We start from the raw sequence: 21,543 nt of genomic DNA, 5'->3' as shown, positions 1-21,543 counted from the left end.
TCTTTCCCTACTGTATTTAATTTATTTATTTTGCTCCTTTGCACCCCATTATTTTTATTTCTACTTTGCACATTCTTCCATTGCAAATCTACCATTCCAGTGTTTTACTTGCTATATTGTATTTACTTTGCCACCATGGCCTTTTTTGCCTTTACCTCCCTTATCTCACCTCATTTGCTCACATCGTATATAGACGTATATAGTTTACTGTATTATTGACTGTATGTTTGTTTTACTCCATGTGTAACTCTGTGTCGTTGTATGTGTCGAACTGCTTTGCTTTAGCTTGGGCAGGTCGCAATTGTAAATGAGAACTTGTTCTCAACTTGCCTACCTGGTTAAATAAAGGTGAAATAAAAATAAATAAACATACGTACGCTACGGTCACAAGACGCTGGCCTCCTTACTGTCCCTAGAATTTCTAAGCAAACAGCAGGAGGCAGGGCGTTCTCCTATAGAGCTCCATTTTTATGGAATGGTCTGCCTACCCATGTGAGAGACGCAGACTCGGTCTCAACCTTTAAGTCTTCACTGAAGACTCATCTCTTCAGTAGGTCATAGGATTTTAGAGAGGAATGGAAAATTCGATATAGGCCGATATTTTTTATATTTTCTGGGTCAAGGTTTGGCTTTTTCAAGATAGGCTTTATTACTGCCACTTTTAGTGAGTTTGGTGAACATCCGGTGGATAGAGAGCAGTTTATTATGTTCACCATAGGAGGGCCAAGCACAGGAAGCAGCTCTTTCAGTAGTTTAGTTGGAATAGGGTCCAGTATGCAGCTTGAAGGTTTAGAGGCCATGATTATTTTCATCATTGTGTCAAGAGATATAGTACTAAAACACTTGAGTGTCTCCCTTGATCCTAGTTTCTGGCAGAGTTGTGCAGACTCAGGACAACTGAGGTTTGGAGGAATATGCAGATTTAAAGAGGAGTTCATCATTTGCTTTCTAATGATCATGATCTTTTCCTCAAAGAAGTTCATGAATTTATTACTGCTGAAGTGAAAGTCATCCTCTCTTGGGGAAGGCTGCTTTTTAGTTAGCTTTGCGACAGTATCAAAAAGAAATTTAGGATTGTTCTTATTTTCCTCAATTAAGTTGGAAAAATAGGATGATCGAGCAGCAGTGAGGGCTCTTCGATACTGCATGGTACCGTCTTTCCAAGCTACTCGGAAGACTTCCAGTTTGGTGTGGCGCCATTTCCGTTCCAATTTTTTGGAAGCTTGCTTCAGAGCTAGGGTATTTTCTGTATACCAGGGAGCTAGTTTCTTATGACAAATGTTTTTTGTTTTTAGGGGTGCGACTGCATCTAGGGTATTGCCCAAAGTTAAATTGAGTTCCTCAGTTAGGTGGTTAACTGATTTTTGTTCTCTGACATCCTTGGGTAGGCAGAGGGAGTCTGGAAGGGCATCAAGGAATCTTTGGGTTGTCTGAGAATTTATAGCACAACTTTTGATGCTCCTTGGTTGGGGAAAGTGCAGATTATTTGTTGCGATTCCAAACGTAATAAAATGGTGGTCCAATAGTTCAGGGTTATGAGGAAAAACATTAAGATCCACAACATTTATTCCATGGGACAAAACTAGGTCCAGAATATGACTGTGGCAGTGAGTAGGTCCAGAGACATGTTGGACAAAACCCACTGAGTCGATGATGGCTCCGAAAGCCTTTTGGAGTGGGTCTGTGGACTTTTCCATGTGAATATTAAAGTCACCAAAAATTAGAATATTATCTGCTATGACTACAAGGTCCAATAGGAATTCAGGGAACTCAGTGAGGAACACTGTATATGGCCCAGGAGGCCTGTAAACAGTAGCTATAAAAAGTGATTGGGTAGGCTGCATAGATTTCATGACTAGAAGCTCAAAAGACGAAAACGTCATATTTTTTGTTGTAAATTGAAATTTGCTATTGTAAATGTTAGCAATAATGTCTAATGTGATGTAGCAAAATGTGGAAAAGGTCAAGGGGTCTGAATACTTTCCGAAGGCACAGGATCTTACATTCCATGTTAATGTTTTAACCTGTGCTCTTTTTCCAAGTATTTATTAAAAGGGATCATTATCAAGCCACTTGATTGGTTTGCCAAAAATGTTGTTTGTTGGTTGTTTAAAAAAATCACTTGCCACGTTTTACTCGCAATTACACTCGATACTCTGGGTTGGATTAAATGCAGAAGACACATTTCAGTCAAAGGCATTCAGTTGTACAACTGACTAGGTATACCCCTTTCCCTTACATATCTATTCAATTTAACCCTGGAATCTAAAGAAATTCCAAAGATCTAGAAATCAGCATTTGTCCTAGGATATTTTTCAATCCATTTTAGAATAAGGCTGTAATGTAACAAAATGTGGAAAAAGTCAAGACGTCTGAATACCTTCCAAAGGCACTGTATCTACTAGCATGCTAGCAGATACCATAGACTTCCAGTCATTGCTCTAATGCTAGTTAGCAATTTCGCTAATGCTAGTTAGCAACTTCCTTCAAGCTGCACGCAGACATAAAAATGGTATCTACAAGTTCATCTGACTCTGGGGAAGTGGATAAAGGTCTTCATTGCCAAAATCCTGAAGTATCCCTTAAGCCTATTGGGTTTTGAACCTATGGGTATTCAATATTCCATAAAATTATCAAGGATAAACATCATTCACCTACCTACAGTCATGGCCAAAAGCTTTGAGAATGACTCAAATATAAATTTCCACAAGGTTTGCTGCTTCAGTGTCTTCAGATATTTTTGTCAGATGTTACTATGGAATACTGAAGTATAATTACAAGCATTTCATACGTGTCAAAGGCTTTTATTGACAATTACATGAAGTTGATGCAAAGTCAATATTTGCAGTGTTGACAATTATTTTTCAAGACCTCTGCAATCCGCCCTGGCATGCTGTCAATTAACTTCTGGACCACATCCTGACTGATGGCAGCCCATTCTTGCAAATCAATGCTTGGAGTTTGTCAGAATTTGTGGGTTTTTGTTTGTCCACCCACCTCTTGAGGATTGACCACAAGTTCTCAATGGGATTAAGGTCTGGGGAGTTTACGGGCCATGGACCCAAAATATTGATGTTTTGTTCCCCGAGCCACTTAGTTATCACTTTTGCCTCATGGCAAGGTTTGTCACCAAACTGTTCCTGGATGGTTGGGAGAAGTTGCTCTCGGAGGATGTGTTGGTACCATTCTTTATTCATGGCTGTGTTCATAGGCAAAACTGTGAGTGAGCCCACTCCCTTGGCTGAGAAGCAGTCCCACACATGAATGGTCTCAGGATGCTTTACTGTTGGCATGACACAGGTAGAGCTCACCTAGTCTTCTCCGGACAAGCCTTTTTCCGGATGCCCCAAACAATCGGAAAGGGGTTTCATCAGAGAAAATGACTTTACCCCAGTCCTCTGCAGTCCAATCCCTGTACCTTTTGCAGAATATCAGTCTGTCCCTGATGTTTTTTTCCTGGGGAGAAGTAGCTTCTTTGCTGCCCTTCTTGACACCAGGCCATCCTCCAAAAGTCTTTGCCTCACTGTGCATGCAAATGCACTCACACCTGCCTGCTGCCATTCCTGAGAAAGCTCTGTACTGGCGGTGCCTCAATCCCGCAGCTGAATCAACTTTAGGAGACGGTCCTGGCGCTTGCTGGACTTTCTTGGGCACCCTGAAGCCTTCTTCACAAAAATTGAACCGCTCACCTTGAAGTTCTTGATGATCCAATAAATGGTTGATTTAGGTGCAATCTTACTGGCAGCAATATCCTTGCCTGTGAAGCCCTTTTTGTGCAAAGCAATGATAACGGCATGTGTTTCCTTGCAGGTAACCATGGTTGACAGAGGAAGAACAATGATTCCAAGCACCAACCTCCTTTCGAAGCTTCCAGTCTGTTATTCGAACTCAATCAGCATGACAGAGTGATCTCCAGCCTTGTCCTCGTCAACACTCACACCTGTGTTAATGAGATAATCAATGACATGATGTCAGCTGGTCCTTTTGTGGCAGGGCTGAAATGCAGTGGAAATGTTTTTCGGGGGATTCAGTTCATTTGCATGGCAAAGAGGGACTTTGCAATTAATTGCAATTCATCTGATCACGCTTCATAACATTCTGGAGTATATGCAAATTGCCATCATACAAACTGAGGCAGCAGACTTTGTGAACATTAATATTTGTGTCATTATCAAAACTTTTGGCCACGACTGTACACCGGCCCTTTGACCTTGTTGCTTCTGCATATCTTGTTTAGTTTTCTTAATTCTAGTCTCCCAAGGGACTTGATAGAGATGACGGTGCCACTGCCACCCCGGTCATGGTGACCCTGATCAAATGCAGCTCCCAAAACAGTTTTAACTCAAAACAGGACTGGAGTCTGCCTACTCACTGCTTCCTCAATTAGACAGGTGGGGCTTGACAAGGACAGAGGCAGGAACATATCTGCTTAGATTTCTTCACTGCAGAAGGAAACGCATTGGTCCTCATAATGATTGACAACATGATTAGCCTTTTTTCAATTTGGACCTCAATTCTTATTCCTTATCAAGCCAAACTGCATGTAGTAAGTAACTTTCACATAATTGACAAAAAGGATTAAATACATCTCACTCCAAATCGACTGTAAAGTTCATGGAAGCACCAACACAGTTAATGTATACGTTCAAAACAGATGGGAGCACAGCTGCAGTAGTCCTGTAACAAACCGTCAAATCCTGTTGCCGGGCGGTCGCAGCCAAATTAAATAGTACCTTCTAAATTGCACTAATTTGCATGAAGTAAACCCATGTGCTAAATTCCCTCGACATATCCCTCTTTGTGTATGTTATTGTATTGATGGAATAGCTTCTTTGCTTTGAAAATCTTGTAACAGAGTAGCAATAAAGCTCATAGCTTGTCAGTAGTGTTCCTAGATGAAACGTGACTCCGGAGGTTTCATTTTAGTCAGGGGTGGAACACTGAAAATAGTGGTGGTGGTCACAAGCTAAACTTGCCACATGGACTAGTCACCCTGACAACACATACCTTCAGAAGACAGTAGGAAGAATTGTGTGAAATAGGGGTGGAAATTGTTCCAATGGTCACGCAACATGTTTGTCCTCTGTTCAATGGGGTGGGAAATTAGAAGCATTTTAGGACCAGCTCTATTCATTCCAAGTCCTGGAGACAAAAACATTGAGCAATCGTCAATGGAAAGATGGTTACTCAGTTAACAAAATATTTTGAATGAACTGTAGGGCTATATAATACAGACCTTATATTTAACCATTAAAAGAATTCCCATGGGAAAAATGACTGGGAATTTCCAACATGAACCTGTATCTCTCCCATACTTCCAGGCGAAGACAATTATTTAGCATCTATAGACTGAAGGCTTTATTTTGCCAAACTAGTGAGTGTCAGAATTCTTGGGGAACATAACCCATAACACTCAGCAAAGCCAATACATCTTTACACCTCACATTTATTAAAACTTGTTTTCAGGATCCACACAATATCAGAAACGGTGATTAAGTCAGACAGGCATTTCTCACACACCTTCAAATAGTACAATCTCCCTAAAATAGAGAGACCACAGTACGCATTCCCAAAACCCTACACTAAGGTTATGTTTGAATACTCATACTAACTGCACTATTTGTGACATGAATTGAGTAGGTAGTATACGGTATGTTAGTATGGGTATTCGAACAAAGCTTAAGTGTTCACTTACACCCATAACTTAATATTTTCCTTTTTTTTTTTTTAAACATCAAACAGCAAGAAAAGCAGCAACTTCGTAACACAAATTGATCAAACTGAGTGTTTTATCCAGTAGCTGCTGACATCATACAGTGCCTTCAGAAAGTATTCATACCCCTTGACTTTTTCCACATTTTGTTGTTACACAGCCTGAATTTAAAATTGATCAAATTGAGAATTGTTATCACTGGCCTACACACAATACACACCCATAATGTCAAAGGTTTTTTACAAATTAAAATTGAAAAGCTGAAATATCTTGAGTCGATAAGTATTCAACCCCCTTTTTTATGGCAATCCTAAATTCAGGTGTAAAAATGTACTGAACAAGTCACATAAGTTACATGGACTCATTGTGTGCAAATATCATGTTGAACATGATTTTTGAATGACTACCTCATCTCTGTACTCCACACATACAGATAATTGTAAGGTCCCTAAGTCAAGCAGTGAATTTAAAATTATTTCAACCAAAACACCTGGGAGGTTTTCCAATACCTCACAAAGAAGGGCACCCATTGTTGGATGGGTAAAAACAAAAAGCAGACATTGAATATCCCTTTGAACATGAAGTTATTAATTACACTTTTGATGGTGTATCAATACACCCAGTCACTACAAAGATACAGGTGTCCTTCCTAACGCAGTTGCCGGAGAGGAAGGACACCGCTCAGGAATTTCATCATGAACCCAACGGTGACTTTAAAAACAGTTACAGAGTTTAATGGCTTTGACAGGAGAAAACTGGAGATGGATCAACATTGTAGTTACTCCACAATAATAACCTAAATGACAGAGTGAAAGGGAAGCCTGTACCAAATAAATCATTTTCAAAACATGCCTCCTGTTTGCAACAAGGCACAAAAGTAATACTGCAAAAGATGTGGCAAAGTATTTAACTTTTTGTCCTGAATACAAAGTGTTGTGTTTGGGGCAAATCCAATGCAACACATTACTGACTACCACTCTCCTTATTTTCAAGCTTAGTGGAGGCTGCATCATGTTATGCTTGTAATTGTTAAGGACAGAGGTTTTTCAGGATAAAAATAAAATGGTGCTCAGCACAGGCAAAATACTAGAGGAAAACATGGTTCAGTCTGCTTTCCACCACACACAGGATAACCTAAAACACAAGGCCAATATCTACACTGGAGTTGCTTACCATGAAGACCGTAAATGGTCCCGAGTGGTCAAGTTAGTTTTGACTTAAATCTACTTGAAAATCTATGGCAAGACCTGAAAATGGTTGTCTAGCTTTGATCAACAACCAATTTGAGTTTGGAGAATTTTGACAAGTATAATGGGCAAATGTTGCACAACGCTGGTGTGGAAAGCTCTTAGAGACTTACCCAGAAAGATTAACAGCTGAAATTCCTGCCAAAAGGTTGCTACAAAGTATTGACTCAATAGTGTGAATACTTACATAAATTAGATCTGTATTTTATTTTCAATACATTTGCAAAACATTCTAAAAACCTGTTTTCACTTTGTCATAGTAGGGTATTGCATCAATTTAATCCATTTTGAATTCAGGCTGTAACACAACAAAATGTGGAATAAGTCAAGGGGTATGAATACTTTCTGAAGGCACTGTAGCTGATATGAACACTAACAAGCGCATGTTGTGCAATGGTGCTTTCCATAGGGAATCACTAAACCGCACATTCTCTTGAAAATAGCTTTCTAGCATTGATGAGGGAATGTGTGGGGCTGTAAGAAAACAAAAAGGTGCAAAGACATTTTTACAGGGTTATATAGTATTTCAGAAATACAACAGGTTTGTTTTCCAACATTCTGCTCTTCAGGAGAAAGCGCTACTGTTCATACCCATCCTATGTCAGTAAGGCAACCAGAAGAGAGCAATCAAACTAAGGCCACACACAAAGATAAAAACAGCCAGCAACTAGAGATTAGTTTCACAACGTTGAGTAGTAAGGGAACTTGTGGTGTCCGTGGCGTGTGCAGCCATCCATGTTCGGAGGAAGAAAGGTTTGGAAGGCCAAGGGGTCAGGAGCAGTATGGTGACCAGTAACACCCAGTCAAAGTGACTACCCAAAGAGTCAGAGTACAGTAGACCAACTTCACATCATCATGGGGGCTGGTTTTGCGTTGCTGGGCTTGCGTCCAGGGGATGCAGGCCAGGGTACCGCATGCTCATTTCAGATCCAGGACCATAGAGGCCGGGTTCTCCAAGTAGTCCCTCCACAGGTTGGAAAACCGCGCCATGGTGGCCCCGTCGATGATCCGGTGGTCTGCCGACCAGCTGACGTTCATGACGTGAGCTTTCACCACCTCGTCCCTCGAGTTAAACCTTGGCAGGACCTGGAAGGGGCATAAACATGTCAGGAGATGATTATTCATAAATCAATCCAGACATCCATAACTATCAAATAAATATAAATGTAAGTCCAGACAATGTCGTGAGGCTCAGTCAGGCGTCTGTATCGTGTTGACACCTCCCAGTCAGCTGGCCACATGCCCACTAAGCTGAGAACTAGCACCAACACTCAGCTCCCATTATCAGCTGAGGTCCGTACCCCTGCGCCACTCATCATAGCCAGCATTGACAACATAACTGATAATGTTAAAGTAATATAATTTTCACAAACCTGGATCTTTCCAAGAGCGCCAATCGCCACCTCAGGAGGCAGAATTACTGGCTTTGCATAAGTGCCTCCAATCTGATTCAATGGAAAACACATGACATGTAAAGACTGAACAAGCGGCTTAAGCAAGCATAGGTCCCAAATAATGCAGCCGCTAGCTGTCAATTACTATTGAAGTTAGCATTAGATGGCTACTAAAAAATGCAAACACGGCTTTTAATTATGAAAACGTCAAAATTATAAAATCTCACAAGGTTAAAAAAAAATATATATAAATCTGTTTGACTTATCAGTATCACTTTAAGCTCATCCTCCTAGCCACTAGTCCCCCTCCCCACTCCCCTGCTCACCGAGCCAATGTTGGAGAGGGTGAAGGTGCCTCCTGTGAGGTCGGCCTTGCCCAGCTGGCCTGTGGCGCCCAGGGTCTGCATGCGGTTGAGCTCCACTGCGATCTCAAACACACTCAGCAACTGCACATTCTTCACATTGGGTACCAGCAGGCCCTGGCTCGTGTCCATGGCCAGACCAATATTGTGGGATGCCTGGTGGAGGAGGAGGAGACATATCAGCACATCTCAGAACCAGCTCAGGTTCTCAATCACTTTGAAGAAAGGATGAGCGAAATGTCATGTTCTTGAGTCATTCTAGTTCTACGTCCAGCATTCTGCTCGCTGTGAGCAAGTACCCCATCTATTTGAATATACACTACATGACCAAATGTATGTGGACACCTGCTCGTCAATCATCTCATTCCAAAACCATGGGCATTAATATAGAGAGTTGGTCCCCCCCTTTGCTGCTATAACAGCCACCACTCTTCTGGGAAGGCTTTCCACTAGATGTTGGAACATTGCTGCGGGGACTTCATCCACAAAAGCATTAGTGAGGTTGGGCACTAATGTTGGGGCGATTAGACCTGGCTTCACAGTCGGCGTTCCAATGGGGGGGTAGCGGACAACAAATTCACAGAGAATACATTACATAGGATGGAGAAACAATTCTCAGAGCTGCAGTTTTTAACTACTTGTTAAACATAGAACGGATACTATATACTCGTTGTTGGGGTGGTCCGCGGATGGCTTTATACCATTTCTATGGATCCCTCATGTCCTACTCGTTGTTAGAAAAAAGAAAAAAAGTTTGGTCCAAATCGGATGTTAGGTACTATAATTTATTGAATATTATGAATCCTATATTTATTTATTTTTTTCAAATGGCCAACCCTTTAAATAACACCCGAGACGTTGCCAGACCCCTGGTTGAGTTGGCGCGTACACAGCTAGATAAACACACTGAATCTCTGAAGTGTTAACAGTGACATGTACAGGGTTGCAGGTGTGATTGCAGAGTACAGTGAAAATCATAAGCTCTGACATGCAGGACTAAGTGGAAATAAAATGACAATGCTAATAAATAAAAAAACGATAGAACTATATTCACATAATTGTAGCAGTGATTAATACATGTCTATTAGGGTGGAGGCAGAGTATAGACTTGAGGCGGTGGGGGGACCAAGTGAAATAAAAACAAAAATAAGAAAAGAAAAAAAAAACACTAGAAAACAAAGTCGAAATCTGCAATGTTTTAAATCGGCGCTTGAGGCGAGGTACCCTCATTAGCTTGCTGCTACATGCCAGGGAGATAGCATCTCTCCCACTGGATTGTGGAGGCTGCTTAGAGAGCGCCCTGCCACAAGATGCATTAGCAAAACAGACAAAAAGTTGGTTGGATATCCCGGGTCCGCTCAATGTACGTGCGTAAAGAAAGCCCCCGGACACAGGGCATGCAAACTGTTGCTCATCAGAAACAAATGGAGGCGAAAAATAGAAAATAGCTTAAACATTTTATTTTTAAAGGACCTGTAGGACATAGCCATTACTTTCGGGGCGAAGACTGCATTTGGATGCGACGTCACCTCAGAATGGCCTTGGGCGAACTAAGTACCGGAAGGGTGTATGGATGACTTGGGAGGTCCCCAACATGTTTAGCCGAGGCTAAAGCCACAAGAAAGGAGATGTCACAGGAGAAGATCTTCAGATCCAGACTCGGTCATTCAAAAGAAGGCCTCTCACAGAGCATCCAAAACCAAATCCCAAGTGGGCGCAATAGGTTGAGAATCCGTCATCTAATTCCTAGGAATGAAAAGTGTTGAGCTGGGGAAAGACAGCTCATTTTGGGATTCATTTGAATCAGAGACCGTGTGTTGGACAATAGCATGGTTGTGTCCAACCCTGATTGTTCCCTCCACTCTGCTTCCAACCACCAACTGCCTACGGGCCCATAACCTGTATCAACTAGACACCTCATGAGGGACTAGTGAACTACAGACAGGAAACAGCAATGAATCCCAGTAATGCACAACCTATGGGAAGGGTGCCCCCTTGTGGAATCATCATAGGGTTTGGTTTCAATACTTCAAACAAATATCGGTCCAGGTAGACACAAAAATAGATGGGGGGTTGGTTTAAATGGTGATTTTAATGAATGGAGCGGCAGTTTAAGAGAGAGGTTGGAAAGGACGTGGAGCGTTACAATAAACATAATCTAGAAGAACTGTAAAAAGGGATATCATGTGTGTTTTGGAAGCAAGTGCTTTCATAAATGCATGACGCGTGCCTCGTTTCACAGGAGCATTATAAAAATAAGCCTCAACTCAATGAACCAGCCTTAACGAATTTCGTTTACTTACATATCGAGTATGATTGTCCAACAACAGTTTTATAATTTATTCATTTTGTGACCACCTAGTGTCCTCTTTCCACTGCTGTGGTGCTGAATCGCAGCGAGAATGGTGAGTGGGCCGGGCCTGCCCGGTCATGCCTAGAAGGAATCCAGCTTTTGTCAAATTAAGATCAAGTTCAATTTTAGCTAACACAAACCCTGTTCCTAAGCTTAACCCAATTCTCCTAAACTGCTACAAAAAGTCAAATCTGACATTCAATTTGACAAATGCTGGATCCCTTCTAGCCATGACCGGCTGGCCCTGGTGTTCGTAGACAGCCGTTTGTTATTTATTACTCCTAATTAAAATGTTCATGCCTGGGCTAAATTAAATTAGAGTCCGGAAAACAGCTGTGTTTCGTTCTTTATTCATTTAAAATGTTCATACAAATAGCCTATTGGACAGGTCGCTCGCAAATTATATAAATATACTTCGGCATTGTGTTGTATTACTGCGTAGGTGACTTGTTCAAGGCAAAATGTTTATTTTTTAAATGATAATTATGATTTCTAGCAGGGATGAAGACTCAACAGTTAATATTTTGCTTTTCAATAAACATCTTTAATTTTGGTATAAGAACATTGTTCTACTTTTACAGGCTAATTTCTATTCTGAATCATGTAGAAACCAAAACATTTTTGATTCTTCAAAGAAGCCACTCTTTCCCTTGATGATAGCTTTGCACACTCTTAGCATTCCCCTCAACCGACTTCATGAGGTACTCGTAGAGTAGCCTCCCGTAACTGGTGATAGAGCCCGCAAGAACCGTGTTGATTGTGGGCAGCCACCCAGGCATTTAAGACATTTGCTCTGACCAAAGACTCAATCAATCTCCGCATCCTACAACTGAAAATGTATTCCAGTCCTGTCTTGTCAAAAATGTTCCCTGCATGTCCTGACCCCGCAACAGTTCCATAACCCCGGAATTTTCCTGTCCCGTGATAATTTATGTGCAGAAATCAGAAATAACTTCCTCCGTTAGCTGCTCGTCTGTCCCCCGTTCTGCATACAGAATCGCTTTAGTGGAAACCAAGACTGTTCTCAGGGCAGGCCTGGTTGTAGCTATATAGTGCCTTAGAAAGTATTTACACCCCTTGACTTTTTCCACATTGTTGTTACAGCCTGATTTAAAAATGGATTCAATTGAGATTTGTCGTCACTGGTCTACACACAATACCCCATAATGTCAAAGTGGAATTATATATTTTTCAAAATGTTTAAGTCATTAAGTATTCAACCCCTTTTATGACAAGTGGAAATAAGTTCAGGAGTAAACGTGTGCTTAACAAGTCACATAAGTTGCATGGACTCACTATGTGCAATAATAGTGTTTAACATGATTTTTTTAAATGACTACACCATCGACTACACCCACACAATTATATTTCATCTACTGGTAGATGAAAATAAATATATTTTAAAAATAAACTACATTTAAATGTCGGTGAAGTTATTAATTACACTTTGGATGGTGTACACCCAGTCACTACAAAGATACAGGCGTCCTTCCTAACTCAGTTGCCAGAAAGGAAAGAAACTGTTTAGGGATTTTACCATGAGGCCAATGGTGACTTCAAAACAGTTAAGAGTTTAATGGCTGTGATAACCACATTGAGATTTTCTACTTACCCAGATGGAAAGTGGATACCAAATGCATTCAAACGAAACGTGTCTTCCACATTTAACCCAAGGAGGTGCGGGGGGGGTGGGGGGCTTAAGTCGACATCATCAGCGACTGGGATCAGTTCTTGTGGAGGTTAACTGCTTGCTCAAGGGCAGAACGGACGATTTTCTTCCCACCTCGCCGGCTCTGGGATTCGAACAAGCAACCTTTTTTTTCACCCCTTTTTCTCCCCAATTTCGTGGTATCCAATTGTTAGTAGCTACTATCTTGTCTCATCGCTACAACTCCCGTACGGGCTCGGGAGAGACGAAGGTTGAAAGTCATGCGTCCTCCGATACACAACCCAACAAAGCCGCACTGCTTCTTAACACAGCACGCATCCAACCCGGCCAGCCACACCAATGTGTCGGAGGAAACACCGTGCACCTGGCTACCTTGGTTAGCGTGCACTGCGCTTGGCCTGCCACAGGAGTCGCTGGTGCGCGATGAGACAAGGATATCCCTACCGGCCAAACCCTCCCTAACCCGGACGACGATAGGCCAATTGTGCGTCGCCCCACGGACCTCCCGGTCACGGCCGGTTACGACAGAGCCTGGGCACGAACCCAGAGTCTCTGGTGGCACAACTGGCGCTGCAGTACAGCGCCCTTAACCACTGCGCCACCCAGGAGGCCGAACAAGCAACCTTTCAGTCGAATTAACTCATGACGTGCAACTGTATATTTCTCCACTTGCATCGGACGTCAAGTGACTGGCTACAACTGGAGCGAGGAAATGACCATTTATTGTTTTCTTGGTTTTTATTTAGCAAATTATATATTAGGCCTCACTCCAGAACTTCACTACCATTCCTGTTCCCTTGTCAACCTCTAACTTACACAAAGACAACAAACCTGAGTATCTCTTTATTCATTTGGGCATGGTTATGAACCCAAACCCGGCTTAGCCGTCGTCATCTAGGTCACATTTTTAGCAATCTTAACTCATTGCTATAGCCAGGCCAAACAATCCGAAGAATAACACATTTTTTGTGATTAGGAAACTATAAGAACCATACAAAGTCCAGCACACAACATCCAGGGGTGAGCACGCTCAACCACAAAGGGGCAGTTTAGTTGGCGCAACGTGAGACAGTCTCGTGTTCCAATTGTTTCTTTTAGTAGCGTGAATCGTTCCTGTCTACACCGACATGAAGAGCGGAATAATGGAAAGAATTCATTCTAGCCTCACACTTATCACCTGTGGAAGGCGGGGCTTCCAGAGAGGAAAGGATTTTATTGGCCTTGTCAGGCGTGATTTTAGATTTTCAACAGAAGTTGAGAGAGTGCGACTCCCCATAGTATGTTGTACCAAAGTTGACTGACTGAAAGGGAAGCAATGTCTCCCCAACACCATCCCCCCTTCCTGCAGCCTTACCTTGTAGGTGATGTTCTGAACAGACTCGTCCACCGAGGCGTTGAGGATAGGGAAATGAAGAAGGCCCAGGGAAGCAGCCTGCTCAAACAGAGAAGATCATGATTATCTTCAAATTACATTTTATTTGTCACTTGCGCCGAATACAACAGGTGTAGGCCTTACCGTGTAATGCTTACTTACAAGCCCTTAACCAACAATGCAGTTAGAGTAAAGACAATTTTTTTTTTTAAATAAACTAAAGTAAAAATAACAACAACACAAAATACCAATAACGAGGCTATATACAGGGGGTACTGGTACAGAGTCAATGTGTGGGGGAACAGGTTAGTCGAGGTAATTTGTACATGTAAGTAGGGTTAAAGTCACTATGCATTGATAAACAGCGAGTAGCAGCAGTGTAAAAACAACGGGGGGGTGTCAACGCCATTTGATTAACTGTTCAGCAGTCTTACGGCTTTGGGGTAGAAGCTGTTAAGGAGCCTTTTGGACCTAGATTTGGGACTCCGGTACTGCTTGCCGAGAACAGTCTATGACTTGGGTGACTAGAGTCGTTGACCATTTTTTGGGCCTTCCTCTGACACTGCCTAGTATTAGAAGTCCTGGATGCAGGAAGCTTGGCCCCAGTGATGTACTGGGCCGCACGGACTACCCTCTGTAGCACCTAATGGTCAGATGCATAACAGTTGCCATACCAGCCAGTGAAGCAACCGGTCAGGATGCTCTCGATGGTGCAGCTGTATAACTTTGAGGATGCCAAATCTTTTCAGTCTTCTGAGGGGAAAAGGCATTGTCGTGCCCTCTTCACGACTTTCTTGGTGTGTTTGGACCATGATAGTTTGTTGGTGATGGGGACATCAAGGAACTTGAAAATCTCAACCTGCTCCACTACAACCCCATCGATGTGATGCTCGGGCCCTCCTTTTCCTGTAGTCCACATTCAGCTCCTTTGTCTTAAGCACGTTGAAGGAGTTGTCCTGGCACCACACTGCCAGGTCTCTGGCACCACACTGCCAGGTCTCTGGCACCACACTGCCAGGTCTCTGACCTCACACTGCCAGGTCTCTGACCTCACACTGCCAGGTCTCTGACCTCACACTGCCAGGTCTCTGACCTCACACTGCCAGGTCTCTGATCTCACACTGCCAGGTCTCTGACCTCCTCCCTATAGGCGGTCTCATCATTGTCGGTGATCACTGTTGTGACGTCAGCAAATGTAATGTTGGTGTTGGAGTCGTGCTTGGCCACACAGTCGTGGGAGAACAGGGAATACACGAGGGGCCAACGTGTTAAGGATCAGTGTAGCAGATGTAGCAGATGTGTTGTTGCCTACCCTTACCACCTGGGGACGGCCCGTCAGGAAGTCCAGGATCCAGTTGCAGAGGGAGGTGTTTAGTCCCAGGATCCTTAGCTTAGTGATGAGCTTTGTGGGCACTACAGTGTTGAACGCTGAGCTGTATGAATGAACAGCATTCTCACATAAGGTTACTTTTGTCCAGGTGGGAAAGGACAGTGTGGAGTGTGATTGAGATTGCGTCATCTGTGGATCTGTTGGGGCGATATGCAAACTGGAGTGGGTCTAGGGTTTCCGGGATGATGGCGCTGATGTAAGCCATGACCAGCCTTTTAAAGCACTTCATGGCTACCAACGTGAGTGCTAATTACCTTTGCTTTCATGGGCACAGGGACTATGTTGTGATCCAAACCGCAGCAAGCAGGCTATTTACCCAAATCCTCTGGCATAGTACTTCAGGTATGACGTGCAATGATTCTTTCATGACACCCCTGTAATAATGAAGTTTCTGTGCAGGGCATTATAACACTTCCGTCACATAAGACAAGCTGCTACCTCTGTCATAACAAGAGTACATGATCTGGCATGAGCTGACATTTCAACGTCAAAACGAACACATCTTATTAGGTGTTCCCCATGCATTGTGGCAATAGCGTCACTTTGACACTAGACATGTCACCTCACAACTTCATATTACATCATGTCAGGAGTCAAAGGTCACCTTGATGAAGAAGGGCATGTAGCTGAGCTTGACACCGCGAGCTTCTGACAGGCCCTTCAGCTCCTTGCGCAACTGCACCAGCCTCGTCAAATCCACTTCATCTTTATAACCAAAGTGGGGGATCTTCAAAGCTGCAGTCATGGTCTTCACCATTGCTTTGTGGAAACCTGGTCGTTCAGAAGAACACATTGGGAAAAAGGGTTATGTTTTGATGAAGCCAGTACTATATTGCTAAGTTACCACCTGTCCGGTCAGGTCACTTTAGACTGTTACAAACAAAGCCAGAAGGAAGTTGTTTGGAACCTGGACTGAACCTAGATTGGGAATTTAAATACAGTGAGTTGCTTTTTGAAACACGTTCAAAACATCACTGCTACTCTAATTATAATAGACTATATTTAACCTGTCTAGCTAATACTATGGGTTATTCTCTGAATCAGAAATATATCCCAGAAAGCAAACACATTTATTGGAACCATTAACCATCTATGTAAAGCTCCCTCTACCTTTCAGGGGCTCAGTGCTGTCCTTGCCCGTGAAGACGGGCCTGGAGACGACAGGGAGCTGGACACTTGGTGTGGGCTTCATCTTGGGCATGGAGGCCGAGGAGGGGGCGGATGCTGCGGGAGGGGGTGGCTGGATCTCATGGAATGGGGTCGGGGGTAAGATAGCCCCTGTCTGTTTGGCCAGGAAGTTGAGGATGTCCTCTTTGAGGATCCGTCCGTCTCTCCCGGTACCGACCACTTCACTCAGCTTGATCTAAGGAGGAATGGAAAGTAAGGAGGCAAAGAGGTAAATAGACAATCACAAAAGCCTGGACACCCAGTAGTTGGTCATTTCAGGTTTAAAGGGGTGGTGCTAAATCCTGTGCTGTAGTGCCATCTTGCAGTGAATGCATGCTTGCATGTGTATGTGTCGGTCTTTTAATAACAACTCACATTGTTCTCCATGGCTAAACGACGGACTGCAGGTGTGGCCTGGGTCTTGTGTCCCTTGATTTCCTGGTGTGTATGCTCATCGTTTGACATCGCCGGGGTCTCCACAACATCCTCCTCATGGACCACCTCTGAAAGATTGACCAAAGTCACTATTCCCACCTTCCAACAGAAGACAATGTTGTTTTGAACTTAGATAATTTGGTGTTCCAAAATGTTTTGATTTATTATTATAAACGTGACCCAGGTAATATGAACTGGCTTCAAGTTTCAGTTCTATTGTCAACATTTGATACATAAAAAGTTGGGAGATTCCCATTACGCCATTGTTGGTGCTTTGGCGGCATACCTACCCGGACCGGGCTCTGTCTCGATATCCACCAGGGGTGTGCCCACTAAGGCTGTGGCATCAACCTCATAGTAGAGCTTTTTAATGACACCGTCATAGCGACTTGTGATGGTGACAGATGCCTTGTCACTCTGTACCTCACAGATGCTGTCAAATTGGGAGACTTTGTCTCCTTCCTTCACATACCTATGGAAACAGAAAGACAACCTTAACATCTTTCTCTTGGAGTAGCTACGTTTAGTAATCATTAAACTTGTGTGGCCTCTAGTGGCAACTCTTAACAAAACATAATTCATATACAGTTTTGTATGTTGCTGTACTATATTTTGAAAACATACCATTCCTTCACCGTCACCTCCATGATGCCCTCGCCAATATCTGAGAGTTTGAATGGCAGAATTGGTCCTGATGTGACTAAAGAAAGCAAATGATCATTAAAAATGAAACAGACATTCTTTAACCTATAACTTCCACATAGTTTAGTTTACTGTCTGTTTTATTTTATTTTTATTTCACCTTTATTTAACCAGGTAGGCAAGTTGAGAACAAGTTCTCATTTACAATTGCGACCTGGCCAAGATAAAGCAAAGCAGTTCGACACATACAACAACACAGAGTTACACATGGAGTAAAACAAACATACAGTCAATAATACAGTATAAACAAGTCTATATACGTTGTGAGCAATTGAGGTGAGATAAGGGAGGTAAAGGCAAAAAAGGCCATGGTGGCAAAGTAAATACAATATAGCGAGTAAAACACTGGAATGGTAGATTTGCAGTGGAAGAATGTGCAAAGTAGAAATAAAAATAATGGGGTGCAAAGGAGCAAAATAAATAAATAAATTAAATAAATACAGTAGGGAAAGAGGTAGTTGTTTGGGCTAAATTATAGGTGGGCTATGAACAGGTGCAGTAATCTGTGAGCTGCTCTGACAGTTGATGCTTAAAGCTAGTGAGGGAGATAAGTGTTTCCAGTTTCAGAGATTTTTGTAGTTCGTTCCAGTCATTGGCAGCAGAGAACTGGAAGGAGAGGCAGCCAAAGAAAGAATTGGTTTTGGGGGTGACTAGAGAGATATACCTGCTGGAGCGTGTGCTACAGGTGGGAGATGCTATGGTGACCAGCGAGCTGAGATAAGGTGGGACTTTACCTAGCAGGGTCTTGTAGATGACATGGAGCCAGTGGGTTTGGCGACGAGTATGAAGCGAGGGCCAGCCAACGAGAGCATACAGGTCGCAATGGTGGGTAGTATATGGGGCTTTGGTGACAAAAAGGATTGCACTGTGATAGACTGCATCCAATTTGTTGAGTAGGGTATTGGAGGCTATTTTGTAAATGACATCGCCAAAGTCGAGGATTGGTAGGATGGTCAGTTTTACAAGGGTATGTTTGGCAGCATGAGTGAAGGATGCTTTGTTGCGAAATAGGAAGCCAATTCTAGATTTAACTTTGGATTGGAGATGTTTGATGTGGGTCTGGAAGGAGAGTTCAGTCTAACCAGACACCTAGGTATTTGTAGTTGTTCACGTATTCTAAGTCAGAGCCGTCCAGAGTAGTGATGTTGGACAGACAGGTAGGTAGTGATCGGTTGAAGAGCATGCATTTAGTTTTACTTGTATTTAAGAGCAATTGGAGGCCACGGAAGGAGAGTTGTATGGCATTAAAGCTTGCCCGGGGGTTGTTAACAGTGTCCAAAGAAGCGCCAGAAGTATACAGAATGGTGTCGTCTGCGTAGAGGTGGATCAGAGACTCACCAGCAGCAAGAGCGACATCATTGATGTATACAGAGAAGAGAGTCGGTCCAAGAATTGAACCCTGTGGCACCCCCATAGAGACTGCCAGAGGTCCGGACAGCAGACCCTCCGATTTGACACACTGAACTCTATCAGAGAAGTAGTTGGTGAACCAGGCGAGGCAATCATTAGAGAAACCAAGGCTGTCGAGTCTGCCGATGAGGATGTGGTGATTGACAGAGTCGAAAGCCTTGGCCAGATCAATGAATACGGCTGCACAGTAATGTTTCTTATCGATGGCGGTTAAGATATTGTTTAGGACCTTGAGCGTGGCTGAGGTACGGAGTGTACACTGTCAGCAGTAGCATCTTCCTCATTCCACATCCCTGTGCACCGATTCCCAAAGCCTACTTACCATAACTGGTGTGGAAAAACCTAGAGCTGCACAGCTGAGGGATGAAGACAGTGTGGGGATGACGGGTGTAGTCTGGTTGGCCAGTTTGGACCCTGGAGCAGCAACGCTTGTACCGATGTGCCAAGAGCTGCGATGATAAACGAGAAATAGATCCATGTCATGACCAGTCATTAGATGGGGTCGCGTTTCAGGACTAGGCTTTGTTAATGGATACTTCTATACCATTTCAGCATCTAAAGATATAGCTAGCATGACTTCGTAGCTTTCAACAGTTGACTAGCTGCAGAGCAAGTTTAGTTTAACAATCTAATGTTACACACACACAGTACCAATCAAAGGTTGACACCTCATTCAACAGGTTTTTCTTTATTTTTACTATTTTCTACATTTGTAGAATAATAGTTAGGACATCAAAACTATGAAATAACACATATGGAATTATGGAAGTGTTAAACAAATCTAAATATATTTTATATTTGTGATTCTTCAAAGTAGCACACACTGTATAGGCTTTCTTTTTTTCTATTGTGTTATTGACTGTACGCTTGTTTATTCCATGTAACTCTGTTGTTTGTGTCGCACTGCTTTGCTTTATCTTGGCCAGGTCTGTAAATGAGAACTTGTTCTCAACTAGCTTACCTGGCTAAATAAAGGTGAAATAAAAATATCAATGACAAAGAATCTTTCAAATAACAAAGATAAACTGCTACAGTAAGTGTTGCACAAATCCATACGCAGTGTATGCCTCCAGTTGACGAACTACACTTCCTCCCCAGTTAAGTTTACACACAGGTGTTCGGAGAACGCTAAATAGCCAATTAGCACAGGTGGCCGCCTGTCTTCCGTAAACAAAGGTTGTCATATAACAGAGATTGCCGTGTGGAAACCCTATCACAAACGCTAACCCTATAAAAAGTGTGTCGTAATTTAACCTTTTGATTTTAGAAATGTATTTGTCGCTGATATGAAAAATACGTAACTTGATTCCAAAACCATACCGCAAGCGATGCGTTTTAACGTTCAGAACGAGCGTAGAAAATCTAAAATATTACAGTACTATCGTCAGGCGATAAAGGTAACGTTAGTTACAGTGGTCTATGAATGGGTTAGGGATGACATTGTATTGGCATTCAAGTTCAATTCTTTCAGACACACAGTGTCAACAGTTTAAGTCAAATAAATAGTTGACTATCTGGGTAGTAGTAACCAACAGATAGCAATTATTCATAGCAATTATTCATAACTACAAAACAATTAGGAAAAATGGTCTATTTCAATCCCACTTCACTGTAACAGACTCGAATTAGCTTGTTTGCTAGTCAGGCTAGCAGCTGCATGGGAAGCGTCTCTATATTGATGTACAGTAGCAGTATTTTAAAAATGTATGATCATTGTGCGTCATCAACTATCTCGCAAAGCTTTCACGTCGGTATACACATCTGGAAAAACTTTAACAAACCTACCAAGCGTCTCATAAATGTGAATGAGCCTCTGGTAACTGCCGCCATCTTTGTTTCTCTTCGTCCGGATCCAACGCACGCCCCTTTCAATGGCCAATCAGAGATCAGTCACTATAGAGATGTTGCTGCGTTCGTAGGCCAGTCGGAACTAGGAAACACGTGCCATGCTCAAACTGTTAGCAAGTCAGAATATCCGGGTTTCCTAGTTTCAACGGGGTTGTGAACGCGGCATAAATGCACTATGAGTCAGACATACTTTTGAGGAGATGGGGAACAAGTACCCCTGACTGAGAATAAATAATATTTCCTGTTGGGTGGGACATTGGTCCAGGTCAGACAGGTAAAATGGTAGAAGTGGATGCTGAGTTCGAATCAAGCAGCACGCTGAACAAAGTTGGTGAAGATGCATGTCCTGAAGGGACAACGGTAGTTTCGAAAACTGGAGCAAAAATGAAATTGTCTGAAAATGAAGTGGAGGAAACGTCTATGAATGATAATGAATCGCTTCTTGTTGAGTAAGAATGCATGTCTGGGAAATCCATTTGAG

At 42.7% G+C, this 21,543-nt stretch overlaps 1 protein-coding gene and 1 non-coding gene across 2 annotated transcripts; both read right to left on the bottom strand.

Moving 5' to 3' along the window:
* Nucleotides 1-6,783: 6,783 nt before the first annotated feature.
* dbt (dihydrolipoamide branched chain transacylase E2) lies at nucleotides 6,784-21,124 on the bottom strand. The gene is made up of 11 exons (XM_024421068.2): nucleotides 21,000-21,124; nucleotides 19,537-19,663; nucleotides 17,727-17,802; nucleotides 17,393-17,574; nucleotides 17,043-17,170; nucleotides 16,611-16,863; nucleotides 16,105-16,271; nucleotides 14,093-14,170; nucleotides 8,681-8,872; nucleotides 8,334-8,405; nucleotides 6,784-8,046 (listed from the first exon to the last, which is right to left on the bottom strand). Exons 1-11 carry the CDS (start codon nucleotides 21,042-21,044, stop codon nucleotides 7,879-7,881), a joined length of 1,488 nt encoding a protein of 495 aa, XP_024276836.1. The 5' UTR covers nucleotides 21,045-21,124; the 3' UTR covers nucleotides 6,784-7,878.
* On the bottom strand, nucleotides 8,147-8,285 carry LOC112251917. The gene has a single exon (XR_002953780.1). It is a non-coding gene; the product is annotated as a small nucleolar RNA SNORD94 (small nucleolar RNA).
* Nucleotides 21,125-21,543: the final 419 nt, after the last annotated feature.

This window comes from Oncorhynchus tshawytscha, linkage group LG05, assembly GCF_018296145.1.
Source record: "Oncorhynchus tshawytscha isolate Ot180627B linkage group LG05, Otsh_v2.0, whole genome shotgun sequence".
NCBI lineage: Eukaryota > Metazoa > Chordata > Actinopteri > Salmoniformes > Salmonidae > Oncorhynchus > Oncorhynchus tshawytscha.
This window is presented reverse-complemented; position numbering and strand designations above follow the sequence as displayed.

Bases quoted from the DNA above. Each gene is read 5' to 3' on its own strand.
- dbt (XM_024421068.2), bottom strand. From the start codon at position 21,044: ATGGCGGCAGTTACCAGAGGCTCATTCACATTTATGAGACGCTTG. The intron at 17,575-17,726 runs GTATGTTTTCAA...CTGTTTCCATAG, and splicing joins GAGGTGACGGTGAAGGAATG to GTATGTGAAGGAAGGAGACA. The intron at 8,047-8,333 runs GTTTGTGAAAAT...TGCCCCTTCCAG, and splicing joins GCGCTCTTGGAAAGATCCAG to GTCCTGCCAAGGTTTAACTC.